Below are 22,723 nucleotides of genomic sequence, written 5' to 3'. Positions count from 1 at the left end.
TTGGCCGCCTGCCCTGCTCCTTCGGGGGCCAGAGATGGAGCCTTTTCCTCCCTCCCCACCTCGGTTTTCACGGCTGCAAAACGAATGCAGCAATTCCTGTCTCTCAGGGGAGAGAAGGGGATCCTGGATGGCTTTTCCTGACCTGTGGAAAGAAAGGTCAGGAGAGCAAAACGTATTATTAATGTGAACCCTCCAGTACAGCAGTGCTGTCCCTCAGCACGCTGGAGCTCCTGGGGTCATTTTTCTCCTCCCACATATTTGGCTTCAGAGAGAACTGGGCTCCTGGAAAGAGACAGGTTCCCTGGAGACTTGCCCCAAGCAGATGCTTATTTTGCTGCAACCCGGTATTTCTCATTTTTCACCTTGTGGGGTTTGGAGGAGAAGCCCAGGGTGCAGGTGGGCTGCAGTGGGAAGAGTGGAAGGGATGCCCTGATGGAATATGTGCCTTTCAGCTAATTTATGTTTCCCCTCTGAGGGAAGAGCATTGTGGGAAACAGGAGCAGCAATATCAGCACTTTCTTTTCACTAATTAGAGGGGATCCTTTCAAATCTTTTCTGTAAGATGCTATAAATGCTGCTTCGTGCCCAGAGGAGCAGGAGAGGAGCAACCTCCCCTCACACTTCCTGGGAATAGCCCTGTGCTGCATCTAATGGGCATTTTTGATCTTCTAGCTGTTTCAAAGCAGATGTTTGTCAAACTAAATCACGTCCCTCAAAACATGAACCTGCCTGATTTCCCCACCAGTGTGAACACACTGTAATTATTTTTAATCCTCTTTCCTAACCAGATTACCGTTATGAAGATCCCATCATGGGTGAGACAGATGAGACTAATGAAGTGGAAATTCCACAACTGGCAGAGCAAAAGCCAGTGAGGTTCTACCCTCCAGAAGGCAAGCCCAGCAAATCCATCAAGCCCAAGAAAATCATCCCAGAATCCTACATGAGTAAGAAAACCTCTCTCTTTTTCAGCTTCTATGAGTTTTTAAGTACCTCAGTGGGAAAAACGGTGGAAAGGGATAAGGAGGGTCAGGAAAAACGATAACTGGGAGGATGTTTGAGTGGAGTGGGAGGTAATCTGTGTGAAAATTCACTGCTACTTGTAGCAGAAACCTGCCAGAAGTGGTGAGCAAAGCTTTCAAAAGCCACTCGTACCTTCTGCACATCAATCTGCAACAGGTATTTGTTTGTTTAAGCCATTTCATAGAATCACAGGCCGGTTTGGGTTGGAAGGGACCTTAAAGCTCATTTTGTTCCAACTTCCTGCCATGGGCAACGACACCTTCCACTGTCCCAGGTTGCTCCAAGCCCCGTCCAACCTGGCCTTGGACCCTTCCAGGGATGGGGCAGCTGCAGTTTCTCTGGGCAACCTGTGCCAGGCCCTCACCAACCTCACAGGGGAGAATTACTTCCTAATATCTCACCTTACCCTGCCCTCTGGCCGTGGGATGCCATTCCCCCTTTTCCTGTCCCTCCAGACCCTTGTCCAAAGTCCCTCTCCAGCTCTCCTGGAGCCCCTTTAGGCACTGGAAGGGGCTCTGAGGTCTCCCTGGAGCCTTCTCTTCTCCAGGCTGAACAGCCCCAGCTCTCCCAGCCTGTCCATGGCAGAGATGCCCCAGCACTTGGAACATCTCCTTGGCATCGTCTGGACTCACTCCAGCAGGTCCATGTCTTCCTTATCTCAATAAAATATCAATGTACCAAAGTTCCCCCCACCAGTAACCAATTTACAAAATGCTGGTTTTATTTCCCATTTAAAACACTCTGCACTCAGCAGTTCTTTGCAACTTTTCTGGGTTTTATAGTTTGTTTCCTCTTTATTTTTTTGCTTGGGAAGATTTCTGAAGTACTTCCTCAGTTGTTTTCTAACTGTTGTTAATTAAAAGAGACTTATTGAGCAAACAAGGTGGGGCAAGCCAACACATCCTTTTCAAGTTTATCTACTGGAATCTGGAGAGTCTGTAATTAAATGGAGAATGAGACTCTGACTGCAGACCTGGGGCTGTAAATCAAAGCCTCCAGCTGTCAGATGCTTCTTCCTTGCTAATATTCCAGAGACACCTGTCTCAGGTGAAGAGCTAAAGAGGCACGAATTGCTCCAGGCTGGATGAAAGAAGATTTTTATCTTGCTGCACCGAAGACCTCCAGGAAAGATGTCTGGAGGTCGTTCAGGAGCAGGCTGAGCTCTTTCCTTTTTAAACATTTATTTATTTATTTGTTTATTTATTTCTCCCCAGCACAAGTCATTACCTGTGAAACTAAGATGAGAGACAAATGCAGAGGCTCAACGTGCAACAGGTAGGGTTTTATTGCTATTTCTTGGAGCGCTGTGGGAAAAAGTAATCTAAAGATTACTCAGTTGTTGCTGTACTGTGCATTTTTTGTGACTGTCTAGGTAGATCTACTGAATAAACCAAACAAAAAAACCAACAAAACCCAACCAAAAACACCCTCTAAATTTCTCCTAATGCAAGCCTTCAGCCAAGCCCAGCAATAAGGTGATTTGGTTTATTTTATTCAGCCGTGACGACCCAGAGCTTCAGGTGGCCAAAATAATTTAGTAAATTTTGGCAGAGTCATTTTTTGAGCCTTTTTCATGCATTCCACTGCTGTCCAAGCCAGACCAATAATTCATGGCTTGTCCCCTCCAAGCCAGTCAAGAACTTCTGGTTAAGGTTTCTGCAAAGAACAGGACAGTTTATCACTTGGAGGAAAACCAAATCCACAGAATCTAAATATTGGGTCGGGCTCTTAAGGAGGGTGGAGAAACTGTTTTAAAAAGTAGCTATTTTGCAATCTTGTTTTTAAAATGGAAGAGTTACGTGAAATGAATGGAATGACTATTAAGTGGAGTCAAAGTCTGTTTTTCTTGAATTGTTTTTTGCCACCCTCAAAGATATATATCTTCACTAGGTACTTGTGCCCAGCTGGCTGCTTGTACAGTAAGGGAAAGATCTTTGGAACATTTTATTATGAAAGTGTAAGTACCTTTGAATAGCTCATGGATGTAATTTGTGGGGAGTTAGTGGTAATAACAGAAGTGGGAAATGCCAACCATTCTAGTGTAATTTGGCTTTTCATATTCTCCACTTGTGGTGCTGTCAAATGGTGCTAATAAAGATTATCTGTGTTTTCCTCATCTTAGTGATGAAATAAAAAGGAGTCTGGGAAAGCAAAGTGATTCCAGACGTGATTTTTGTCATGAGTTGTCCTTAATGTGGACACCCATGGAAAGGGAGGGATGGGGATCAATAGGCAGCTCTTACAAAGAGCAGTTCATTAATGTGGGCAGATTTTTATGAAAAACACTGTTAAATGCTGCAACTAAATAATATTTTGGGCTGATTCACTGGATCTTGAGTTAGCAAGATAATTTATAAATAAAGCATGGCACTGTTTTCCCATCAAAACTACTTTTGGGGTGAATAAAGGTTGAAGACAAAAGCTTATTTGTGTAAAATCTGGTTTTCTTTCCCCATTCCAACTGCTGGTGTGTGACTGCATCACCTCTGCAGCTTCTGTGATTGCAGACAGCCATCCCCTCTGAGTGGTGTCAGCAGAAATATTTTGGGTTGGAATATTTTGTTGACAACTGGAAATATTTCAGACTGGTCGTTCACTTCCAACACTACTTTTCTTCTAAATTGTATTTAAATGTATGGTTTTGTTATTTAAAAAAAGAAAAAAAAAGTTATTCAACCAGGCAGTGCTTAAAATAATAATAGTAATAAAAGAATAAGGCTCTGCTGGGAGAGTAAGGTTTAACAACCAGATTCCAAAGGAGTGTACTCAGCTCATTTTCCACTTGGTGCTTTGGTGGTGGTTTAATTTCTCCTTCGCTTTTCGCCCAGTGGTTGGGCAGATTTATTTCACACACTATTTATTTGTGCCCTTGTCAGTCATCAAGCATTTGTCGTGCTGCCATCCACTACGGCATCCTGGATAACAAAGGAGGACTGGTGGATATCACGAGGAAGGGGAGAACACCTGCTTTTGTGAAGTCCACCAGGAACGGCGTGGAGTCCTTTAGGTACGGCCTTCAGCAAAAACTTTGGTGTTTGCTTTAAACACCAAATGTATTCGAGCTCCAAAAGATGTCGAATTCTCTGTTGAGTAGTGATCCAAGTCATTCTACTGTGCTCATTTTTTGACTCTATTATTTTCTTTGCTTCTTTTGCAGGAAAAGTAAACCTTCCAACGCGTTCATGGTTTCCAAAGTCACAAGTAAGTTTCAAAAGTTGAGGTGAAAAAAATATTATTGCGGAAGTTTTGTGGGATGTTTGAAAACATCACTCTTTTCCGTGCTCTTTTTGAGTGGTTGTGTCAAATAGTTCTGTACCACAGCCAAACCCTGGAGTGGTGATCTAGGGTGATATGGAACCATGGAGTGATTGCCCATCCACTGTGGGCAGCTCCACCACCTCATTTTTGATGTGGGTATCTCAGAGGAAGGCACAGAAAACTGTGATAATGGGCCATTTCCAGCAGCATCTCCTGGAGATGGATCACGGTGGGGTCCAAACTTGAGCTGCTGTGCCATAAGCTGCTGATAGCAAAGGGGTGGAAGATGAGCCATCCATGTATCAAAACCTCAGTCTAGTGTGAACACTTCCAAAAACTGAAAAAAAAAAAAAAATAGTGGCTAATGTCCCAGTGCAATATTGTAATGAAACACATAATACACGTGCAATTAGTTTCTAACAGTGAGTCATCACGTTTCTGATGAGCGCATAAATAAATACTGTGGAGCTCCATTTTTTAAACAGTTCCCACTTCCTGAATATCTTTGAAAAACTCCTCCTATGCAGAATCATCACTTCAAATAGATCCACATGAGCCATTTTCAGGGAGAGCTGTAGGGGTCAGGTTGTTTGGACTCCAAACCTGGAGCAGTAGCAAAAGCACATGTTGTGGTTCAGCTGCTTTTCCCTTTTGAAAGCTGTGACCTTTTCAAGGCCACACTGTACTATGGTGCCAGGATTCCTGCTGGAGTGCTGGGTAACCCTCTCCTGGGTCTTTGCTGCTGGTGTGGGAATGAGCAGCTTTCCCCTTGGTGCCCTCAGCTGGGTCTCACCAGATGTGTTGCGTGACTGTGATGTGTGTTTTCTGCAGCTGGCTGAGCTCTTAGGTTTAATAATTTGCCTCTCCCTGTTTCTCCTGGCAGCACAGACACTGGACTGTTACACCACAGTAGCTGAGTTGTGCCACTTCAAAAAGCCAGCGAGCCACTGCCCCAGGTAACACAAACCCATCTGGGCTCAGCTTAAACCTGCTCTGCTCCAAAGAGGGGCTGCTGAGCTCCCTGAATCTGAGGGCTAGTGGGAGTAGAGCTGATTTTACTGGATGAACTGGAGGAGGGTGTTGGGAATAATGTGTTTCCTCCTGCCACCCTTTGGCTTTTCTTGCCATCACAACAGAAAACTCATGTTCTGGTTTTGGATCGCTTCAGTAACGTGTAAGTCAGGCTACGGGATCCCATCCCTGCACACCCCAATGCATGAGTGTGCAACTCCACACCCTGCCTTTACTCTCTTGCAGGTGCTAGTTTTGGGATGTGGGACTTTTTTCTACTTTAAAGAATGTTCTAGAAAGCTGCTCTTGGCAGGGCAGGGCAGCACAAACATGCAAAGACTTACGTGCACAGCATTGTGCAAAACTGCAGGTGCTCCCCTTTGAAAAGGTCATAAAAGACCAATCCCTCTTTTACTGGTCTAAATCCCTCTATTTGCAGTTCTGCAGTAACAACCAAATGTCATCTGAGGGGAACAAATAATTAAATTCACTGTTGCCACCTGCAGACCAGATGCAGGCACTCGAAATGTCCCAGGAATGCAGCCTGCTTTCCTGTTCAGCCTCGATATGGAGAATAAATATGAATAACTTGTTTTCTAGGATTTATTGTCCAGCCCACTGCAAGGACGAGCCGTCGTACTGGGCACCCGTGTTTGGCACCAACGTTTACGCAGATGTGAGTGTGATCCTCCCCCTCTGACCCTGTGTGTGGTGATATCTGTGTCACTGGGGTCATGCTCTGGGATTTAGGGGGAAAAAAAAAGCCAAACTCCCTGTGATCATTGTGGAGATGGGTAAATTGGGGATGAAGGCTGAGGTCAACAAGCTTGTGCAGCCCTTCTGCTCTCCAACACTGACTTATTCTTAAGGATTTGAAAGTGTCACTTAACAACTCCATGAATTGCAGTTAACAGGCTTGGGGAGCCCTTCTACCCTTCAACACCAGCTTACTCTTGGACACTTGGGCATGTCATTTAACCATTCCCTGCCTTATGGGCTCTGGCTGTGAAGTCATGACAGCACTTGTCCACCTTTGCAAAGCGCTTGGGGATCTACAGCTGTGCACCAAAGGGCTTTTATTATATACTATCACACTGTAGAGCTGGCAAATCCAGGTCTTCTTTCCCCTCCCCTGTTCACTTTTTGGGAGCTGAACAGCACTTCTGACAGAGCTCAGAGCACTGGAAAGAAGGAGTGTGGTCTGCTTTTATGGGTTTGTTTTGCTAAACTCTGCTCCTGAGGATGAGCAGAGACTTGATGCTAAACTAGGCAAAGAGGCAAGTTTCTTGAAATCTCTTAATATGAGGCCTCTAAAAACTGAGTCTCAATGTTTTTCCATTTGTAAGTGCCTGGTTGTTATGTTTTTCTCCTCCCTTTTCCTTCTCCTGTTGGATATTGTGTCCAGAAATTCCAACTCCCTGGCTGCTCTGTGCCCTGTAGGAATGCGTTTTTTCAGAGCCCTGGGGGAAGCAATCAGCAGCTTGTGGACCCCCAGCTTGGGGTCACCTTGGAGCTTTGCAGACTCCCGAGGAAAAACCACCCTGCAGAAATCACACAGTGATTTTGGGAAGCAATTTTGAAAGCAATTTAAAAAAAACCAACCCAACACTATTTTTTTTTTAATTTTGCCTGAGACCCCTATTTTAAAGGTAGAGCTGCACAAACAGGTTGTCCTGGACTGGCTCAGGGGTAAATCCATCAGGCAGCTGCTGCCCTGCAGTACCTGCCTCCCTGTGTGCTCCCACCTGCAGGAAATGGGAAATAGTTTTCTCTTTTTTACTGAGGAAAAAGCTACCTCAGATTACCCCTGAATTACAAGGGTATTAGGGGAGGAGCAGCAATCCAGGCTGGCACTGCACTGACGCAGAAGGATTAGTGTCCTTTAATGAACCACGAGCTCCATTTCCTATCGTCCCTCCTGGGTATTGTTTCATAAACGGGGCCATGGATGATGATTTGAGAGAAAACCAAAAAATAATAATGATAAAAAAGTATTTGACCACTGCCTAGAGGGTTTGGTGAACCTTTTTCTGGACTACTGGACTAACAGGGTGATGTGGGGGTGCTGAGAAAGCATTGAGGTGATCATGAGGGTGTGAGGTTGGCAGAAAAGCAGGGAGAACCAGCTGGAAAAAGAGCTTGAGGTGGCTCTGGACGGGGCTGCAAAGGGTGAGGTGTTGATGCTGGGAATGCTCAGACTGGGAAGCTGAGAAGAGAAACACCACGTCAGGCAGGGAGAATTTGGGGAAAGGGTTTCCCAGGGAGCACTGGCTGTGCAGGATGCTCTCCAGCAGGGGATGCTGAGAATTAACCCAAACCCACTGTTGAGGAATAATTAAAGCAGGCAAGAAGCTGGATGAGACAAGTGCTGGTTCTGGGAAGGGCTCTGGGAAGCCAACTCCATGTCTAGTGTGGTGCCTTCATGGCCCTGGGGGGACTTGTGCTCCAACTCTGTCTTATTAAGTAAGTTATCTAAAAGAAAGCAGAGCATTTGGCCCCATTTCCAGTCTACAGTCCCTACAAGGTGCCCTCTGGTCTTTTAGCACCTTCTCTAATATATTAATTCACTAAATACTCAGGCTGATAATCAGTCTGAGCTGTGGTGACACAAATGCTCGGCTGGTCTGTGGAACAACAGTGCTTTTAGCCTAAGATAGTGTTCACATTTATGTAGTCCCTGGAAGATATATAAAATTTGTTTTGCCATGAAGAAAACATCTGCAACATGAGGAATTGATGGTTTTTATGGATAATTCTGATTTTTATTCAGGGGGCACAGGAGACCCTAGCTTGGTTTGTGTAAAGGGACTTTTATCCACTCTAAAAGCACTCTGATTGAGTTTTTTTGTTCTCTCATCATTCTAAAATCATCTTGGATTATGAGTTTATACATGGGTGCTTCTGGTGGCTCAAAATGTAGAGAGACATTGGCAGCCTTTGCTTTAAAAAGCAGTGCAGGGAATTGTTCATGGGGAAATTAGGATGTGGAACGGGGACTGGGACATAGAGGAGACCTAAATTTTGGGGTTAATGAACAAAATGCAAGCAATATGCAATGGTAAAAGTGGACAGGCCTGGTTCTGGGGTGATCACAGGATTGTGGAATGGTTTGGGTTGGAAGGGACCCAGTGTTTCAACCCCCTGCCATGGGCAGGGACACTCTTCCACTAGACCAGGTTGCTCCAAGCGCTGTCCAACCTGGCCTTGATGCTGCAGCTCTGTGAACACCCACAGGTGTTTCTAAAGGTTGTAAGAGAGCTTTGGGGTTTCATGAGATGCTGCAATTTGTCACTCTGCCCGGCTCCTGGTGTGACATAGGCCTGAAGGGAAACCCATCCCCAACCCTGCCCAGGATGGGCATGGGAGGCAGGAAAGAATGATTCTCTACTTTTGAGATAAGGTCTTTTATCCACAGTTATGCAACAATTGGTTGGAGGGGATGGATCCACCCGAATAATGAGGCGGGTGTTTGTCACCAGAGCAAACCAAGTGAGGAGGCTCAGCTCTCAGGAGACACAAACTCAGTGATTAAATCAGTCACACTGATGAGGAAATTCTGGGTGATTAAGCTCATAGGCACAGAATATAGTTAATGACCCACTATAAAGTGCACTTTTATTTTATGGTGGGTGCTCTGGAGTCCACTTTGTCGGGAAGTGCTCTCAGAGCATCCCAAGAGGCTTCACTATGGAAAGCCATTGTGTTGCCCATACAGCTGTTGTACTCCTAAATTTGGGCAGGAAGGCCTTGTTCTTGTAATATCTCATCTTCCAAAAGCTCTGCAATCAATTCATCAAAGCACAGCCCGGCCTGGGATATGAGAGGGCTCTAATCCAGCAGAGTGATAAGAGGAGGTTTGGGGTAAGGCAATAAAAAGTCTGTTGGTCAAAGCTTTGAGTAAGCAGCAGAACAGCAAGTCCTGGAAAAAAAACCCAGGAATGCTTTGAACATTGTTTAGGATGTCTCCCAGTGGAGAGGGTTGCAAATTGATTCAGGACAGTTTAATTTTTATGAGCCAGATTTAGATTTACAGATTTCCCATCGCATTTCTAGGGCGGATTCACTGCGTATCTTGCAAACACAGCGTTCCCTTGCTCCCCTGACCATATATAGAAACAAAATACCAAACTGGCACTCAAAACCCAGAGAGCTGCCAAGAGATAGGCCATCCAAAGTGAAAAATATATAGGGGACAAGGCAAAGCTGCCATATATGGCTGTGAGAATGAAACAGCACAGTCTGTATTGTACATACAGTTTGCCCTTGGCACTGCTTTTGTGGTACTTGGATTTTTAGCCATCAGGGAGGGGCTGGGGTTGGGATTTTCACCTGCTGCAGTTACCTGTGCAAAGCTGGTTTTTGCTTTGTGTTATTCCAGCTTGCTCTATGTAAATCCTCTAGAGCTGATGGCCAAGTTTATACTGTGCCTCAGTCTTCTCTGCTTTTGCTCTCTTTTTCTGGATACTTTGGGAGCTTAGTCATCAGTTGTTAGTGTTTTGTGTTCCTCCACCTCCTCTGACTCTGCACATCTTGGAGAGCAGGGGAATGATGTGCAATAGAGGAGCTTTAACCTTTCCAGAAGTGTTAATCTCCCTGCACACTGTATTTTGTCTTACAGGGTAATACCTGTCCAAAAAAACTACACCACTCAATAGATACAGTCCTTCTATTTTTCCTAGAAAGAAGGATTTGAACTCTCCTGTATAATTAGTGATCATTTACCTTAATTAAGAAAAAGAGTTTCCTTTTCAAGCAACTGTGTGATTAAACTTTGCTGAGATGCCTGGTCTTTAACAAAGAGATTCACCTCAGTGGTTTCTCTGGTGCTGACCCAAGAGGCCCTGGCTGGAGAGTTGTTCTCAATTCAGCCTTGGCCTAGGATAAGGTGAATAAGTGTGGATTTAGATTGGATATTATGAAGAAATTCTTCCCTGTGAGGGTGGTGAGGCCCTGGCACAGGTTGCCCACCCTGGAAATGTTCAAGGCCAGGCTGGATAGATTTGGAGCAACCTGGTTTAGTGGAAGGTGTCCTTGCCTATGGCAGGGTGTGGGAATGAGATGATCTTTAAGGTTTCTTCTAACCCAAACCATCCTATGATTCTGTGATAGTCTCCCAGCTGCATCTTCACCTCAGAGAGGAACCATGGAAAGGCTGCTTGTCCTCTGCAGTGACAGTAGATCTTTTTATGAAGTACCTGCAAAATCTACTCCATGACATCTTTTATCCCTAGTTGGTCCAAAAGAGGGACAGAATTCTTTCATAACTGTTTCTTTTTTTATTCCCTGGTTTTTCTTGGTGTTGATGGAGATAGTAAATGTCCATATAGAAAATATGGAGAGTGTGTAAGTCAAAATAATTAAATGTTTTTCAGAGCTCCAGTATCTGCAAAACTGCAGTGCATGCAGGAGTCATTTCAGATGAAAGAGGTGGGTTTGTGGACGTGATGCCTGTAGAAAAGAAGAAAAGTTACGTTGGCTCCTTAAAGAACGGCGTCCAGTCGGAGAGGTGGGATTTTTTCTTCTTTTGTGCTTTCCTCTTATTTTCCATGCCGGGTTTAGTAGCATGTTAGTCAGCAGATATCAGCTAGGAAAGCTGGTGGATTGGAAATATGTGACTCAAGAGTGTCACTGTGGATTTGGAGCCCCAAACAAGTAGAGCGTGTTGTCCTGCTCTTCCCTTCCCCGAGTGAAGAGCTGCCCTCAGATCCGTGTGAAAGGTGGGAGATGTGGTTAAGACTTGTTTGATACTCTTACAAGTCCACATTAATACATTTTGCTGTGCCTTTGAGACATTAAAAGCTAGGCACAGGAATTTTTTCAGCTTTCAGCCTGGGTCATGTTTTCAGGCTTATGATTGAAATTGCCATTCAGTTCTGGGGTGTGGGATGCATCTGTGTGTTAACTCATGTCCTCTATTCTCTTAAAGAACAGTCTCTGAAGAAACGTGAGTAAAGTAATGCTTTCAGAGATGATCAAACACTTCTTGAGGATGAATTTGCCATCCTTGTAATTTTTTGTAGTTTCTTTTGGGCCAGCCTTGCTGTTTTCAGTGACCAGTTGCAAATCACTTCCCAAATCCCTCACCTCCTGATGGTCAAGTCACAGCTCATTCGGTCCTTTCTAATTTGAAACTCCTGTTTCAACCTGTGAGACATTTTTTTTTGATCAGATATTGGTGTGAAGGTACTAATTTCTCAAAGCTATTCTTGCAAATATAGAATTTCCCACTATTATGGGGGGTTTTGGTCACTATTAACTTTGCCTGCTCTGTTTCACTTTTATAAACACCATAAAAAATCCTATCAAATTTGCTAGTTTTTTTGTACTAATGGATATCCCAGAATGCTGTGGAGCATCTCAGGAAATAAAAATAGACTAAGAGAACAAAAATTTGTGTATTAAATATGTTTGGGTTTTTTTTAGGATAGATCTATCAGGGTCAGTATTTTGCAATTCTGTGATTTGCAATTCAGTATATGGGATTTAGGTGAAAAACCTCCTGTTCCTGTGAGGTGCTGGATTTTGTTTGTTTGTTTGTTTGTTGGGTTTTTTTGTTTGTTTGTGTTTTTGTTGTTGGGTTTTTTTGTGTGGGGGGTGTGGGGTTTTTTTTGTTGTTTTGTTTGTTTTAGATTTTATTTCTGTCTTGTATGCACTTATATTTTATATTAATAGATAATTTTTAACTTGAATGGCAAACTGTGCCCTAGCTAAGAATAAATCCCAGCACTAGGAGAGAGATGCAATATGAGCAGCCAGTGCTGATCTGGGAGGTGAGGGAAACCAAAGACATTCTCACAGCAGGGATGACCAGGAAGATTTGGAAAGTGTTATTTACACTCAGCAATAAGGAACAGCTTCATGCTGTGAGATCCACCAGACTGTGAAATAGCTTTTCAAAGATTAAGGTGAACACTTTACCCTATAGGACACTGTAAGTAACCTTTGGTAAAGATACACATCCAAACGGGTATGGGAAAAATTACTTTTAGGATTTACTGAGTCTCCATTCTTGTTGGAATGTTTATTTTGTGGGAATATGGAATTTTGTGTTTTTTCCTGGGGTTTTTCAGCGCAGTAGGGCTGAAGAAATAGGAGTTGGGAATAGAAACACCCTCTTGCCCCCATACACACAATGACACGGACTTGGAATGGCTGGAGATACTTCTGTAGATTGAATATCAATATTTATTGTCATTTAAGGTGAGCTGATCTGGCTACTCCCTCGTTAGCTCCAGGAGACAGGCCAGACAAGCCCTGGGAACCTTGCCAGCCTATTTGACAACTTTTTTTTTAGGAAAACATATTCCTCTTCATGCCTGAATCTCTGTATAATGGAGCACAATGTTCCTTGGATAAAAGCTAGGGCTGTAAGAGAGGCTGTCACCTTCTAGCTCCTTCTGTTGGCATTAGCACTATAGATTTGGGTTGAAAACATAAACCAAAGGTGAAATCATGGATTTGTGCCTCTTCTTTTTCATCCTTTATCGTTCTCCTGCTCCTGGTAGGAGTGAGATAGGAGAATTTTGGAGTTGCCTATGGGTCGATCGCACTTTGGGTCTTGCAATGTATTCATTTAGTTCATTTTATGTGGTTTTTTTTTTTTCTTCTTTTCTGTTTCTCCAGCTTGAAGAATCCTTCAGATGGCAACGCTTTCCGAATTTTTGCTGTGAAGCAGTAAATTCCCAGGGAAGGTGCAGGTTTCTTTGGGAGAGGGCTCTGTCGACCTCCAGGAGACGCGAAAGCTCCTCTGACGGCATCAGCTCTGACCGTACCCTCCTTGCCGATCTCTTTCAGGGAATTCTACAAGAAAAGGGACTCATACCAAAAAAAAAAAAAAAAAAAAAAAAAAAAAAAAAAAAAAAAAAAAAAGACAAAAAAAAAAGACCCCCCAGGTTCTGACTCAGCTGTTCTGACTCAGCTGTTCACATCTCATCGCACCCATGCAGCGTTGTATCTTTTCGTCTCGTGTTTTTGTTTCTCTAGGGGCATTCAGCCAGGACAAACTGTTCTAACTTCCAGTTTATGAGAGGTGTGCCACACAGAACGGCGGTGGCTCAAGGGACAGCAGGTGTAGGGATCTCAGCCTGGCCCTGGATGGCATTTTTAGGGTGTGGAGCATCTACTGTGGCGGGTGTGGGGATGTGCGTGGCCGAGCAGACTCAGAAGAGAGCAACCTGTCCAGGCGCTGGACACTTTGAAACTGGTTTAGAAGTTGCATTGCTTGGGGAGAGGATGGGTTTTGAGAGAGTGGTTTTGTGTGGTTTCTGTGCAAAAGAAGAGATAATTTGGTCTTTTCCCAATGAGGAGGCATGCACCAGCACTGCTGGGGCATCACGTTGAGTGATGGTGTCACGTTTGGGGAGAGGACATTCTTTGACAGCCAGACATCAAGGTTTTTGGGGACTGGAGTGGTGTGTAAAATGGTGGCAGAGAACCTCGCTGCAGAAAATGAGGCCACCAGGTAATCAAAGGAGCAGGTTTAGTGTTTGCTGGTCAAACACTCACAGGTATCTTGCAAGCCTGGCAACTTATGAGAAGTCGGTGAATCGTGGCTCCTGTGCTGGCACATCTCATCCTATATTCCATGCCATTTCAAGTACAGTTAAATGCAGTGTATTGTTTTATACAGCAGTGCTGGTTGTTTTATCTGTAGTAGTTATATAGTGATAAAATTAATCTTATTTCTGCTAGGAATGGTTGCATCCATGGGAAGCACGTTCACTTTCCCTTTGTGAAGCCCCTTGTGGTGTGTGCAGTTCTGAGACTTCAAAGTTATGGCATAAATTTGGGGTAGATTAATTTTTCCTGCCCAATTTGTGAAACCAACAGATCCCCACTGCCATTGTAAATGCTGTACCCAGGAGCATTGGCCATGCAGGATGGTGGGCTTTGCCAAATTCCTAGTTGTTGTAATTATGTTATTTTGGATTTTGGTAATTATGTCTTGACCTGCAGGCAAATGCATTTCAAAGCCAGGAGAAGGACCTACCATGACCTGCTCTCTTAAGGCAGAAGAATATTCTCTGCTTTATATTGGAAACGAATTTTTAGAGTTGGTCTAAACACAAATCTGGTGGTGTTTTAGTGTCTACACATAATTAGTCATGAGAAGACAATGTCAACTGTAGTTCTTCCATTCTTGTAAATGCAGAGGAGCTCTACTCAATAACTGAATGATAATGTTGTGTAACAAATGGGGAAATATTTCCCTCTATTTGGCAGATGTCTCATAGCTGCTCTTACACTCTGAGTGTGTTTGATTTATTTCAGACAGATATAAGAGCCATCTCTTCTAGCTATTTCAAAACACAGACCAAAAACATTTATATGATTAAGCACTTCTTTAATTCAGTAAACACCATGAAATCAGCAAGGAAATGACATTTAAATGGCATTTATCACTCAGTTTGTCTCACCATTGGGGATTACTTCTCTGTAAAATCTGAATTTGGAAAGAGACCTTTTGCAAAACATGAAATTGGAGCTTCTTTGCATAGTCTCCAAAAATACTGCACAGAAAACCTACCTTTGGGGTGGATAGAGAGAAGTGACTCTTCATGTTGTCTCTGTTTATGTAGTATCGTCCTCCAAGATGTACAGTATTCACTTTAGATAGGAAAACTGAGCTATTTTTTTTCTTACTAGGTAAATTGATGTTAAAAAACCCAGCTGGAACATATCTTAGAGAAGCTGCTGGTTGGAAGCATTTGAGATGTTGGCAGTGAGATAAAGCTTCCCTGTTTCTGCCTGCTGTGAATAACTGGGATAGACACAGTCTGGTTCAAGCCCATCCAGTGAATCTGGGACCATCACGGGCCAAAAGGCAGCCACAGGGCTGTTAATTGAATTGGAAAGAGTAAGAGATGCCATCAGGGTCATGGGGACTGCAAGAGCACATAAAACACCTTGTAGGATCCCATCTCCCTGATAATCATGGATGGAAGGTGATGGAAAGAAATGTGAGGGCTCTTGGAGAAAAGCCCGGGGGATTATTGTGAGCACATAAAAATCCAAACAGCTTGGGATGTATCTACCTGACGGAAAGGGGACAAGGGGAGGGTTATTATTCCAACAGAAGTGTCCAAAAATGCTTAATTCAAGTAACAATTGCGTATTTTTATCTTCAGCCAACTGGTTTGGATTTTTTTAGAAACCGATGTTAATTTAAGTCTGTATCTGTTTATTTTTATATTTGTTGTACAAAAGAGAAATTGTGACTTTACCACACAAATATTATTCGAGGTCCTGGGTGCTACTCATTTAAACATACCTCCACCAGAATTAGGTGTGATCAGGTCCTCCGAGGAGGTCACGATGTATCGATGACTTGCAATCACGTGTGCTAGCTGTTCATAAACAGGTGGGACAGTTTGTAGCCAGATATTTACTGATTTTATTTCTGATACCAAAACATGCCTCAGCCTAATACATTTCAGTGCAGCTTAAAGATGCATCAGGTCTTTATCTCGCCAGATTCCTCCTTAGCCCCCAGCTCAGCAGACCTGTGAGCACGTGCCAGCTCGAAGCACCCAGGTTGGGTCTTGAAGCGAAGCTGAGGCTGCCCGGTTGTACTTTGCCGACACATTGATTTTTTTTTTTTTTTTTTTTGAAGGCAAGACATTGTTGCAGAACATCTGGCTCAGCCAAATCTCCAGAAAACCAGGGCAAAAGCTGAAGCCATGGCTGGTGAGCTGGGGGGGTGGTGGTCTGTTGGCTCCTTTAATTTCTCCATTTTTAAGACACTCAGCCAACAGCCGATTGAGGAGGCCCCAGTTGGTCAGTTGTGCAGTCTAAATATTTAGGGCCAGTTCATAGAGTTGCTTCTTTTTTTTTTTTTTCTATGAAAAATGATGTATTTTACTTCCTATGTATAAAAGTTACTTGTAAATTTTGGTGTGCCTTTGCATGTTTTCCAAGGGGCCGTGTGGTTGTTTATAAACTAGATTTTTTTTTTTTTTCTAAATACAGAATTGTAAAATATCTTTTTTCTCCCCCTTCCATTTTATTTTGATTTCTGAATTATTTGTGAAATAAAACCTTCCCAGAATGAATGCTTCCCTTGTCTTTAATGCTCAGCCAGAGCTGGGTTTGTGTTTAGAAGAGCTATTTGGGATTACTCCTGGGGACTAGAGTATCCCTTGGAGACCCCAAATGAGATTGGGTTGTGCAGAGTCTGTTCCACAAACAAATAAATTAAACTACCCAATGCCCAAGCATTAAAAGTCAGCCTTTACCCCACCAAAAATAAGATGTATCCTTTAGTGAACCATCCTGAGAGCAAGGGAAAATCACTGTCTTTAAATCCCCAAAACATAAGGGCTGAAGTAGATTAGAAAATCTACTAGTTGGAAAACGCATTTAATGAATTAATGATGTAAAATACAACTGAGGTGAAGTCATCCCCACCTGAGCAGTCTGTTCTTAAATATACCCTTTCTTTTTTTATTGAAAGGAAAAGTGGACAGATTTTTTAATTCCCCTTGAAGTTTTCTCCCAGCTCCTACTCACTGATAGCACCACCAGTCCAACCAAGTGGTTTCCCGGTAATTCAGCACCATCTTGGTGAAAGGAGCAGCACCACAAGGAGGTTCATAACTCAGCCTCCAGGCAACGAGCCCCACGTGGCTTTGGACCAAAACTGTGGGCTGAGCCATGGGAGGGGGTCCTGCCTGACAAGAAGGCCATGGAATTTTCTGTTTTCCATTACATGTACCACAAGGTCAGGAGGTGTTTGCATCACTCCAAGGCTGGTCTGATGCAGTTATGGCTGAATAGTGTTAATTGTGAAATCCAACCAAGGACTGACAAGATAACACCATTATTGCACTGCCGGTGATTCCTGCAGGAGGAAAATGTCATGGCTGGTGCAGTCCCTGCGGTTCCAAACTGTGCATTTGAACTTGCTAATGCCCAGTTTGTGCTTGCTCTCACCCCCTCTCCCTTCTGCATCTCCTTTGCTGAAAATGTTCAGAAAGACTTTCATGAGCAGAACTTAAAAGTAAGTAGATAAGAGAATTCAACCTAACGGTCATTGTGAGGTTTCTTAGACCTACTAATTGCAACAGTTGTTTGATTTCTTATTTGTTGGGTGCTACAAAACAACACAACCTGGAGGGTTGGAACTAGTTGATTTTAAGGTCTCTTCCAACCAAAACCATCCTATGATTCCATGAATGCTCTGGCAAAAATTAGGTCTTTTGGTTGGCTTAGAGATCAAAGCAGCATAACGCCCAAAATTTAAGGGTCAGCTTCAAATCCTCTGACACTGTCTCTAGTTTTGCTAATGGTTGTCTCCTCCTGCTCCAGCCACCTGCTTTGTCCTGTGTTCATCCACCAGAAAATGGTGTTGTCCTGAGTGCTGTGTGAGAGCAGTGTGGCAACCAACGCTGGCTGTTCTTTCTGTGCAGCAGGGATGAAGCCCAGGTAAGTGAAGGCTGAGGGCAAAACACAAAGAAGCAGGAGAAAAATGGATTTGTTTTCCCTTCTGGGAGTGGGATTCAGATTCATGCTTTAGTGGAGAGGGCATAAAAACTAGAAGTTTGAATGAAAGTAGAGGGGAAGGGAAAGAGATGATTACATGGACTTCAGTGAAGGTGACCTGTTTTCCTGCATTGATAATCCTCTGGGATCAACAAGAAGCTGGGCTCTCCCAGCTTGCTGTTTTAGGGAGAAATGTCTTGTTGCTGGTTGTTTTGCCTGCTCCTCACCCCGTGCTGAGCTCATCAGAGGCTATGAATAGTATGGGCATACCTTGGGGTGGGTGTCCTTCCAAAAACCCACAGTCATTTATAGGATGCACCAGGGCGATGTTTTCAAAGCCATTTTGCAAACGACAGGGTTGGCTCTCATTTATACTAAGGACCTACTTTAGGGCACTTAGGAGACATTTATGCCACTTTAGGGTGTGGAGAGAGCAGTGTAAAGAAGCCTCAGTGTAAATAGAAACCACCCTTATATCTTGTTGACAGTGGTTAAAATAGGGTTACTGAGTTAAGTCAACAGACAAGGTTTGCCTTGTGCTCCCTCTGCTCCTCACCCTCCATGCCATGTGAGCAGGACAGGGTTATCCACAGTGTCCCTCATCAGGCACTGCACAGCCCGGCACCTCGCAGGGATATTGAGTGTCAAATCAAATACAAAGATATTTTTAGCTGGTGAAGAGTCAGGAGGCTCAGGTGGAATGTGAGGACTGAGAGCAGAAGGGAGCAGAGGCTTTCAAAATAAATTCAGAGCTTTATTAGGTCTTACAAGTGCTGCTTCCCTCAGGTTTGGGTCTCCTCTAGAGTCAGTGGGTGACTGTGACCAGGAGAGGACCTGCCAGCACAGACACTGTCCTGAGGAGTGCTTGGCACTGATATCCTCAAGTTTTTATTTCAGTAGCTGCTTCAAGGCTTGTTTCTGCACATCTATCTTTTGCACTTGTGGAAGCTGAGAAAATACCATGTACTAACCAAGCCAAGGGGCCTGAGAACAAGTTTGTCAGAAACAAATTTTAGAAGCAGCCTAAATTCCTTCTCCACCAGCTTAATACACTTTGTAAGCTGCGGAAAAAAATAAAACCCAATACAGATTGGCTGTAAGATGGCTTTTTATACCATCTCTTTTGACATGCTTTAATCAAAACATTATTTATATGGGTGCAGGGGGCTTCAAAACTGTGTCAGTACCTGTGTTGGAAGAAACAATCTGCAAAAATAAGCTGTCACTTGGAAGGGTAGAAATGAAGGAATGATAAAAGATGGAGACCAATCAGAAAGGAATAATTCAGCCCAACTGAGATAAAAAAAGAGTCAAAAGCACCACACTATGGGCAAGGAGATAAATGTCATATGAGATGTGCAAAGAGGGACAGAGTCTAAAGGCAGGTGAGAAATATTTCAGCTTTGCTTTGTGCTGCTCAGGGCTGTGGTGTGGTGTGGTGATGTCTGTACCTCACTGCCTGAAAAGTACTCAACCAGCTGTGGGAAGTCCAGGAGGAAGTAAAGAGAGATCTGAGAGTTCAAACAACCCTCAAGAAAGGAGGAAAGATCACTGAGGATGACAAAGGTGAGGAAGAGGATGCTTGAAGTGTGTAAAGGTTCAGAAGGGGGAGGGAGGGTATTTTTTCTTTGTGCCCAAAGGGCCACCACTGAGAAGGGATGGGCTTAAAATGAAAGGGCTTAAAAGGAAACATTGAGACTGACCATTAATAAAGGCTCTTACTGGAACAGATTATCTGTATGGTCTTTTCAGGCCAACAGTTCAAGGTTTTTAAGAATATACTGGATGATAACTGCTAAAATTGGATCCTGCTTTGAGTGGAGGATGGGCTAGAAAATGACTCGATGGCCCTCCCAGTCCTTATTTCTGTAATTTTCAAGGCTAAAGGAAACATGACATTATATGGGAAGGGTTATCAGCTGCTTGGACCAGGATGGTGCACAGGCATGGCCTGGCATTGTCCCATGAGTGATACAGAGATGACCTTGTAGAAGTGGCCCAGGTAAAGGTGCACAGCATCGTGCCAGTATGGATTGAGATGATAAAAACTAATTACTGCTCCCTTAGCTCTTTGTTGTCCAGGTTTTTGAGGTTAGTTTGTTTTTTTTTTCCCCCTGTAGGTCTTTTGGCAGACAAATGAGTCCTGTGGGGGATCCTGAGGTGTGTTTGCAGATGGACCTGTGGACCTTCTGCCATGTCTGAGGTAAAATACTGGGGAAAACCCTACAAAAATGCTGCTCTGAAATGCTGGCAAGGGGTGATTTAGGGCACCCCTGTAGGGATGTCACCAAGCAGAGTAACCCAAACTGAGTGCTGGCTGCTGGGGAGCAGCACGTTCTACTGAAATACATTTCAGTGCCAGGCATGCAGCACCATCTGAGGACAGGCTTTTGGTGGGAAGATGGAGACCATGGAAATTTTCTCATCTGCAGAGTCATGAAACAATCTCAGGCGTCTGAGGGCAACTGGCCAGCTCAGCAGGCTGTGTGAGCCTTTCCAAACACACGAGTGAAGTCAAGCTGTCCTAAACCCTTACTGCAAACCAGATGCACGGAGCTGAGTAGCCTGGTGCTGGACAATGCTTTCCTTGGGAACAGCTCCACTATCAGAGAACAATGATGTCTGTAACTCCAAAGCACTAAAATGGAATTTTTTTGGACACCGACCATTTTAACAAGAGCAATAAAGTTATGAAAACACCCAAGTTTTCGTGAGCTCCAAAGTCTCTAGTCTAGACCAAGAAAAGGGCTTTAAAAGCCAACTCTGCTTGATGTTGTGGACAGCTCTGGATGCAGTTCCAGAAAATGCTTGTGATCCAGTTTTAAGGAGAGTTACTGGAAAAATGGTCAAGCACTGGCCCCTTGGCCTTGTGCATGGTATGGCACGACGGGGGGCTCAGTGTGGAAGGGGTCCCTGACCCCCCCCCCCGGGTGTCCCTCACTGACGCAGGAGAAAGTTGTGTGAGGTCTCCACTCTTCTCTTATATAATCCATGACTTCAGATAAAATTAATGCCAAGTACCCAAAAAAGGGATTGTGTGTGTTCTCTTCCCGTAATCTGAACACAACGTTCGACTGTGACAGTTTTGCCAGTAAAAGAGACGTTTTTCCTTTGCCATGAGATCCAGATTTAAAATTAGCTGTGTCTCAGCAGAGCCATCAGCAGAGATCCCTGAGAGCCTCAGGGCTCGGTGTTGGAGGTTCAGGGCCGTAAAAGAGCCCAGCAGCCCAGTTTAAACAGTGACCAGCAAAGTTTGTTCAGGGAGGGCTCCCTGGGTGTTAACAACAGGAGCCTCCGTTAGCTCCTGCATCGAGAAAACCAGTCAAACTTTATAAAAATACTTCCTAAAGTAAATATTAGTGAGTCACAGATATTAAATATTAATAACTCATATGTTGGGAACAGAAATATTAGCAGGATCTGTAAGGGAGGTCTTTTTAATGTGCAATGTTACAGAATTGGGTGTGTGTTCCTCTCTCTCTGTCTTTTTTTTTTTTTTTTTTTTTTGGCCTTGTGTGTGCCAGCCTTTCCCATCTGAGACGCAGGTTTGCAGCTGCTCCGAGGTCTTGGGTCAGTGAAGTTGGTTGGTGTCCAGGTCCCACGAGGGGAGCAACTGGCCTGGAAGGGACCCAAGCAGGGAGGGTGTTGAGCAGCGCTCCCCATCCAAGGGTCAGCAGTAGTGGGGCACTCCTGGGGAACTGGAGGCTTTCACTCCATAATTGCAAATTACAGATAAATGAGGCTGTGTGGTTTTTTTTTTATTCAGTGCCAGCCTGACCTTTTGGAAAAAAAAAAAAAAATCAACCCCAAACCTACCACATTTCTACAAAGTATATGCAACCACCCAAACCCCCAAAGCACTTCTGTTGCATTAAGGAGCAAAGTGAAGTGAAAGCCACCCCTCGTTCTTCTAGTGAGGCAGTTTTAAGTAAAAGGTGGTTTTGTTGATCAAAATGGAAAAGAAAAAAAATTAAAAAAATATGCTGAGTTTTAAAAAGTGAAATTGCAGTTATTTCAGTAATTTCTTGTTTGAAAGCCTGGCTTCTTAAAACCTTGTTGGCACTGAAAAGCAGTAATGAAAAATTTTAATTAATTTTTTTTTTGTTTTGTTTTGTTTTGTTTTTTTTTTTTTAGTTTCCCATGGTGTATCACTGGCATTTGCTGGCTCATGGGGAGAGTGAGATGCTGTCTGGGCGAAGAGAGGAGCAATTTTTTATGTTGAAATTGAAATGGAGTGTCAACTGAAGAAAACTAAGAGGTTCCAGGCAGAACTGCAGCCCAGAACTGCAGGAGAAAGGCTTTTATTGAGGAATGGAGAAAAAAAAGGAGTGAAGAGCAAGGGGCATGGCAAGGACTCAGACTGGAGTCTAACACCTTATTCTTGTCAAAGCTGGGGGCAGTTTTGCCTTTCACTTCGAACAAAAGCCAGTCCCCAAAATCCAGAGGGGTGAGTGGAAGCCAGGATGTGAGGTAACCCTGATGCTTTGAACCCCCACAAACATTTTTTTTCTATTCCTCCCCAAAAGAAAAGTGTTTTTTTCTGCCAGTATGAGACTCAGTTTCATCATCAGTCCCTGATTTCACGACGCCGTGTCCTGGCTCTGCAGCCCCTCCTGCCAAGGCTGGTCCAGTGCAGCAGTGGGGAGCCTGCTGCCACTTAGGTGGTCCCAACTTGCTTCTTACTTCTAGTTCCTCAGCTTCTTTGCCAGTTTTGGAAGGACTCTGTGAGGGCTTTTAGCTCTGAGCAGTGGGTTCATTAATTAGCACACGTATTACCTTGAAGGTCTGCACCTCTCGACTGCAGCTTTTGGGTCCCATGTGACAGTGCAGGTGGAGGCTTCTCTCTGGGAACGGGGAATGGATGTTCCTCTTCACAGTGTGCTTTTTGACTATGGAATTGATCCAGTGCAAAGAGAGAAGGAACACTGTGGTTTTAGGGAAAATACTTCAT

General features: G+C 43.9%; 1 protein-coding gene and 1 long non-coding RNA gene across 2 annotated transcripts in view; both read left to right on the top strand.

Annotated features, from left to right (window-relative positions):
- CRISPLD2 (cysteine rich secretory protein LCCL domain containing 2) overlaps window positions 1-16,271 on the top strand; it is a 38,898-nt gene extending 22,627 nt beyond the window's left edge. The window contains exons 8-16 of the mRNA XM_027890755.1: window positions 789-947; window positions 2,238-2,298; window positions 2,914-2,980; window positions 3,900-4,030; window positions 4,181-4,224; window positions 5,165-5,237; window positions 5,893-5,968; window positions 10,665-10,798; window positions 12,916-16,271. Of these exons, the coding sequence (XP_027746556.1) occupies window positions 789-947; window positions 2,238-2,298; window positions 2,914-2,980; window positions 3,900-4,030; window positions 4,181-4,224; window positions 5,165-5,237; window positions 5,893-5,968; window positions 10,665-10,798; window positions 12,916-12,970 (800 nt within the window). The 3' untranslated portion in view covers window positions 12,971-16,271. The remainder of the gene's footprint in view (window positions 1-788; window positions 948-2,237; window positions 2,299-2,913; window positions 2,981-3,899; window positions 4,031-4,180; window positions 4,225-5,164; window positions 5,238-5,892; window positions 5,969-10,664; window positions 10,799-12,915) is intronic.
- Window positions 16,272-19,305: 3,034 nt separating this feature from the next.
- LOC114061075 lies at window positions 19,306-21,946 on the top strand. The gene is made up of 3 exons (XR_003572035.1): window positions 19,306-19,338; window positions 19,893-19,975; window positions 21,907-21,946. It is a non-coding gene; the product is annotated as an uncharacterized LOC114061075 (long non-coding RNA).
- Window positions 21,947-22,723: the final 777 nt, after the last annotated feature.

This window comes from Empidonax traillii, unplaced genomic scaffold, assembly GCF_003031625.1.
Source record: "Empidonax traillii isolate 1590-97213 ecotype Southwest subspecies unplaced genomic scaffold, ASM303162v1 scaffold13:size3042203, whole genome shotgun sequence".
Taxonomy (NCBI): domain Eukaryota; kingdom Metazoa; phylum Chordata; class Aves; order Passeriformes; family Tyrannidae; genus Empidonax; species Empidonax traillii.
The sequence above is the reverse complement of the archived record's forward strand: the minus strand, read 5'-3'. Positions and strand labels throughout refer to the sequence as shown.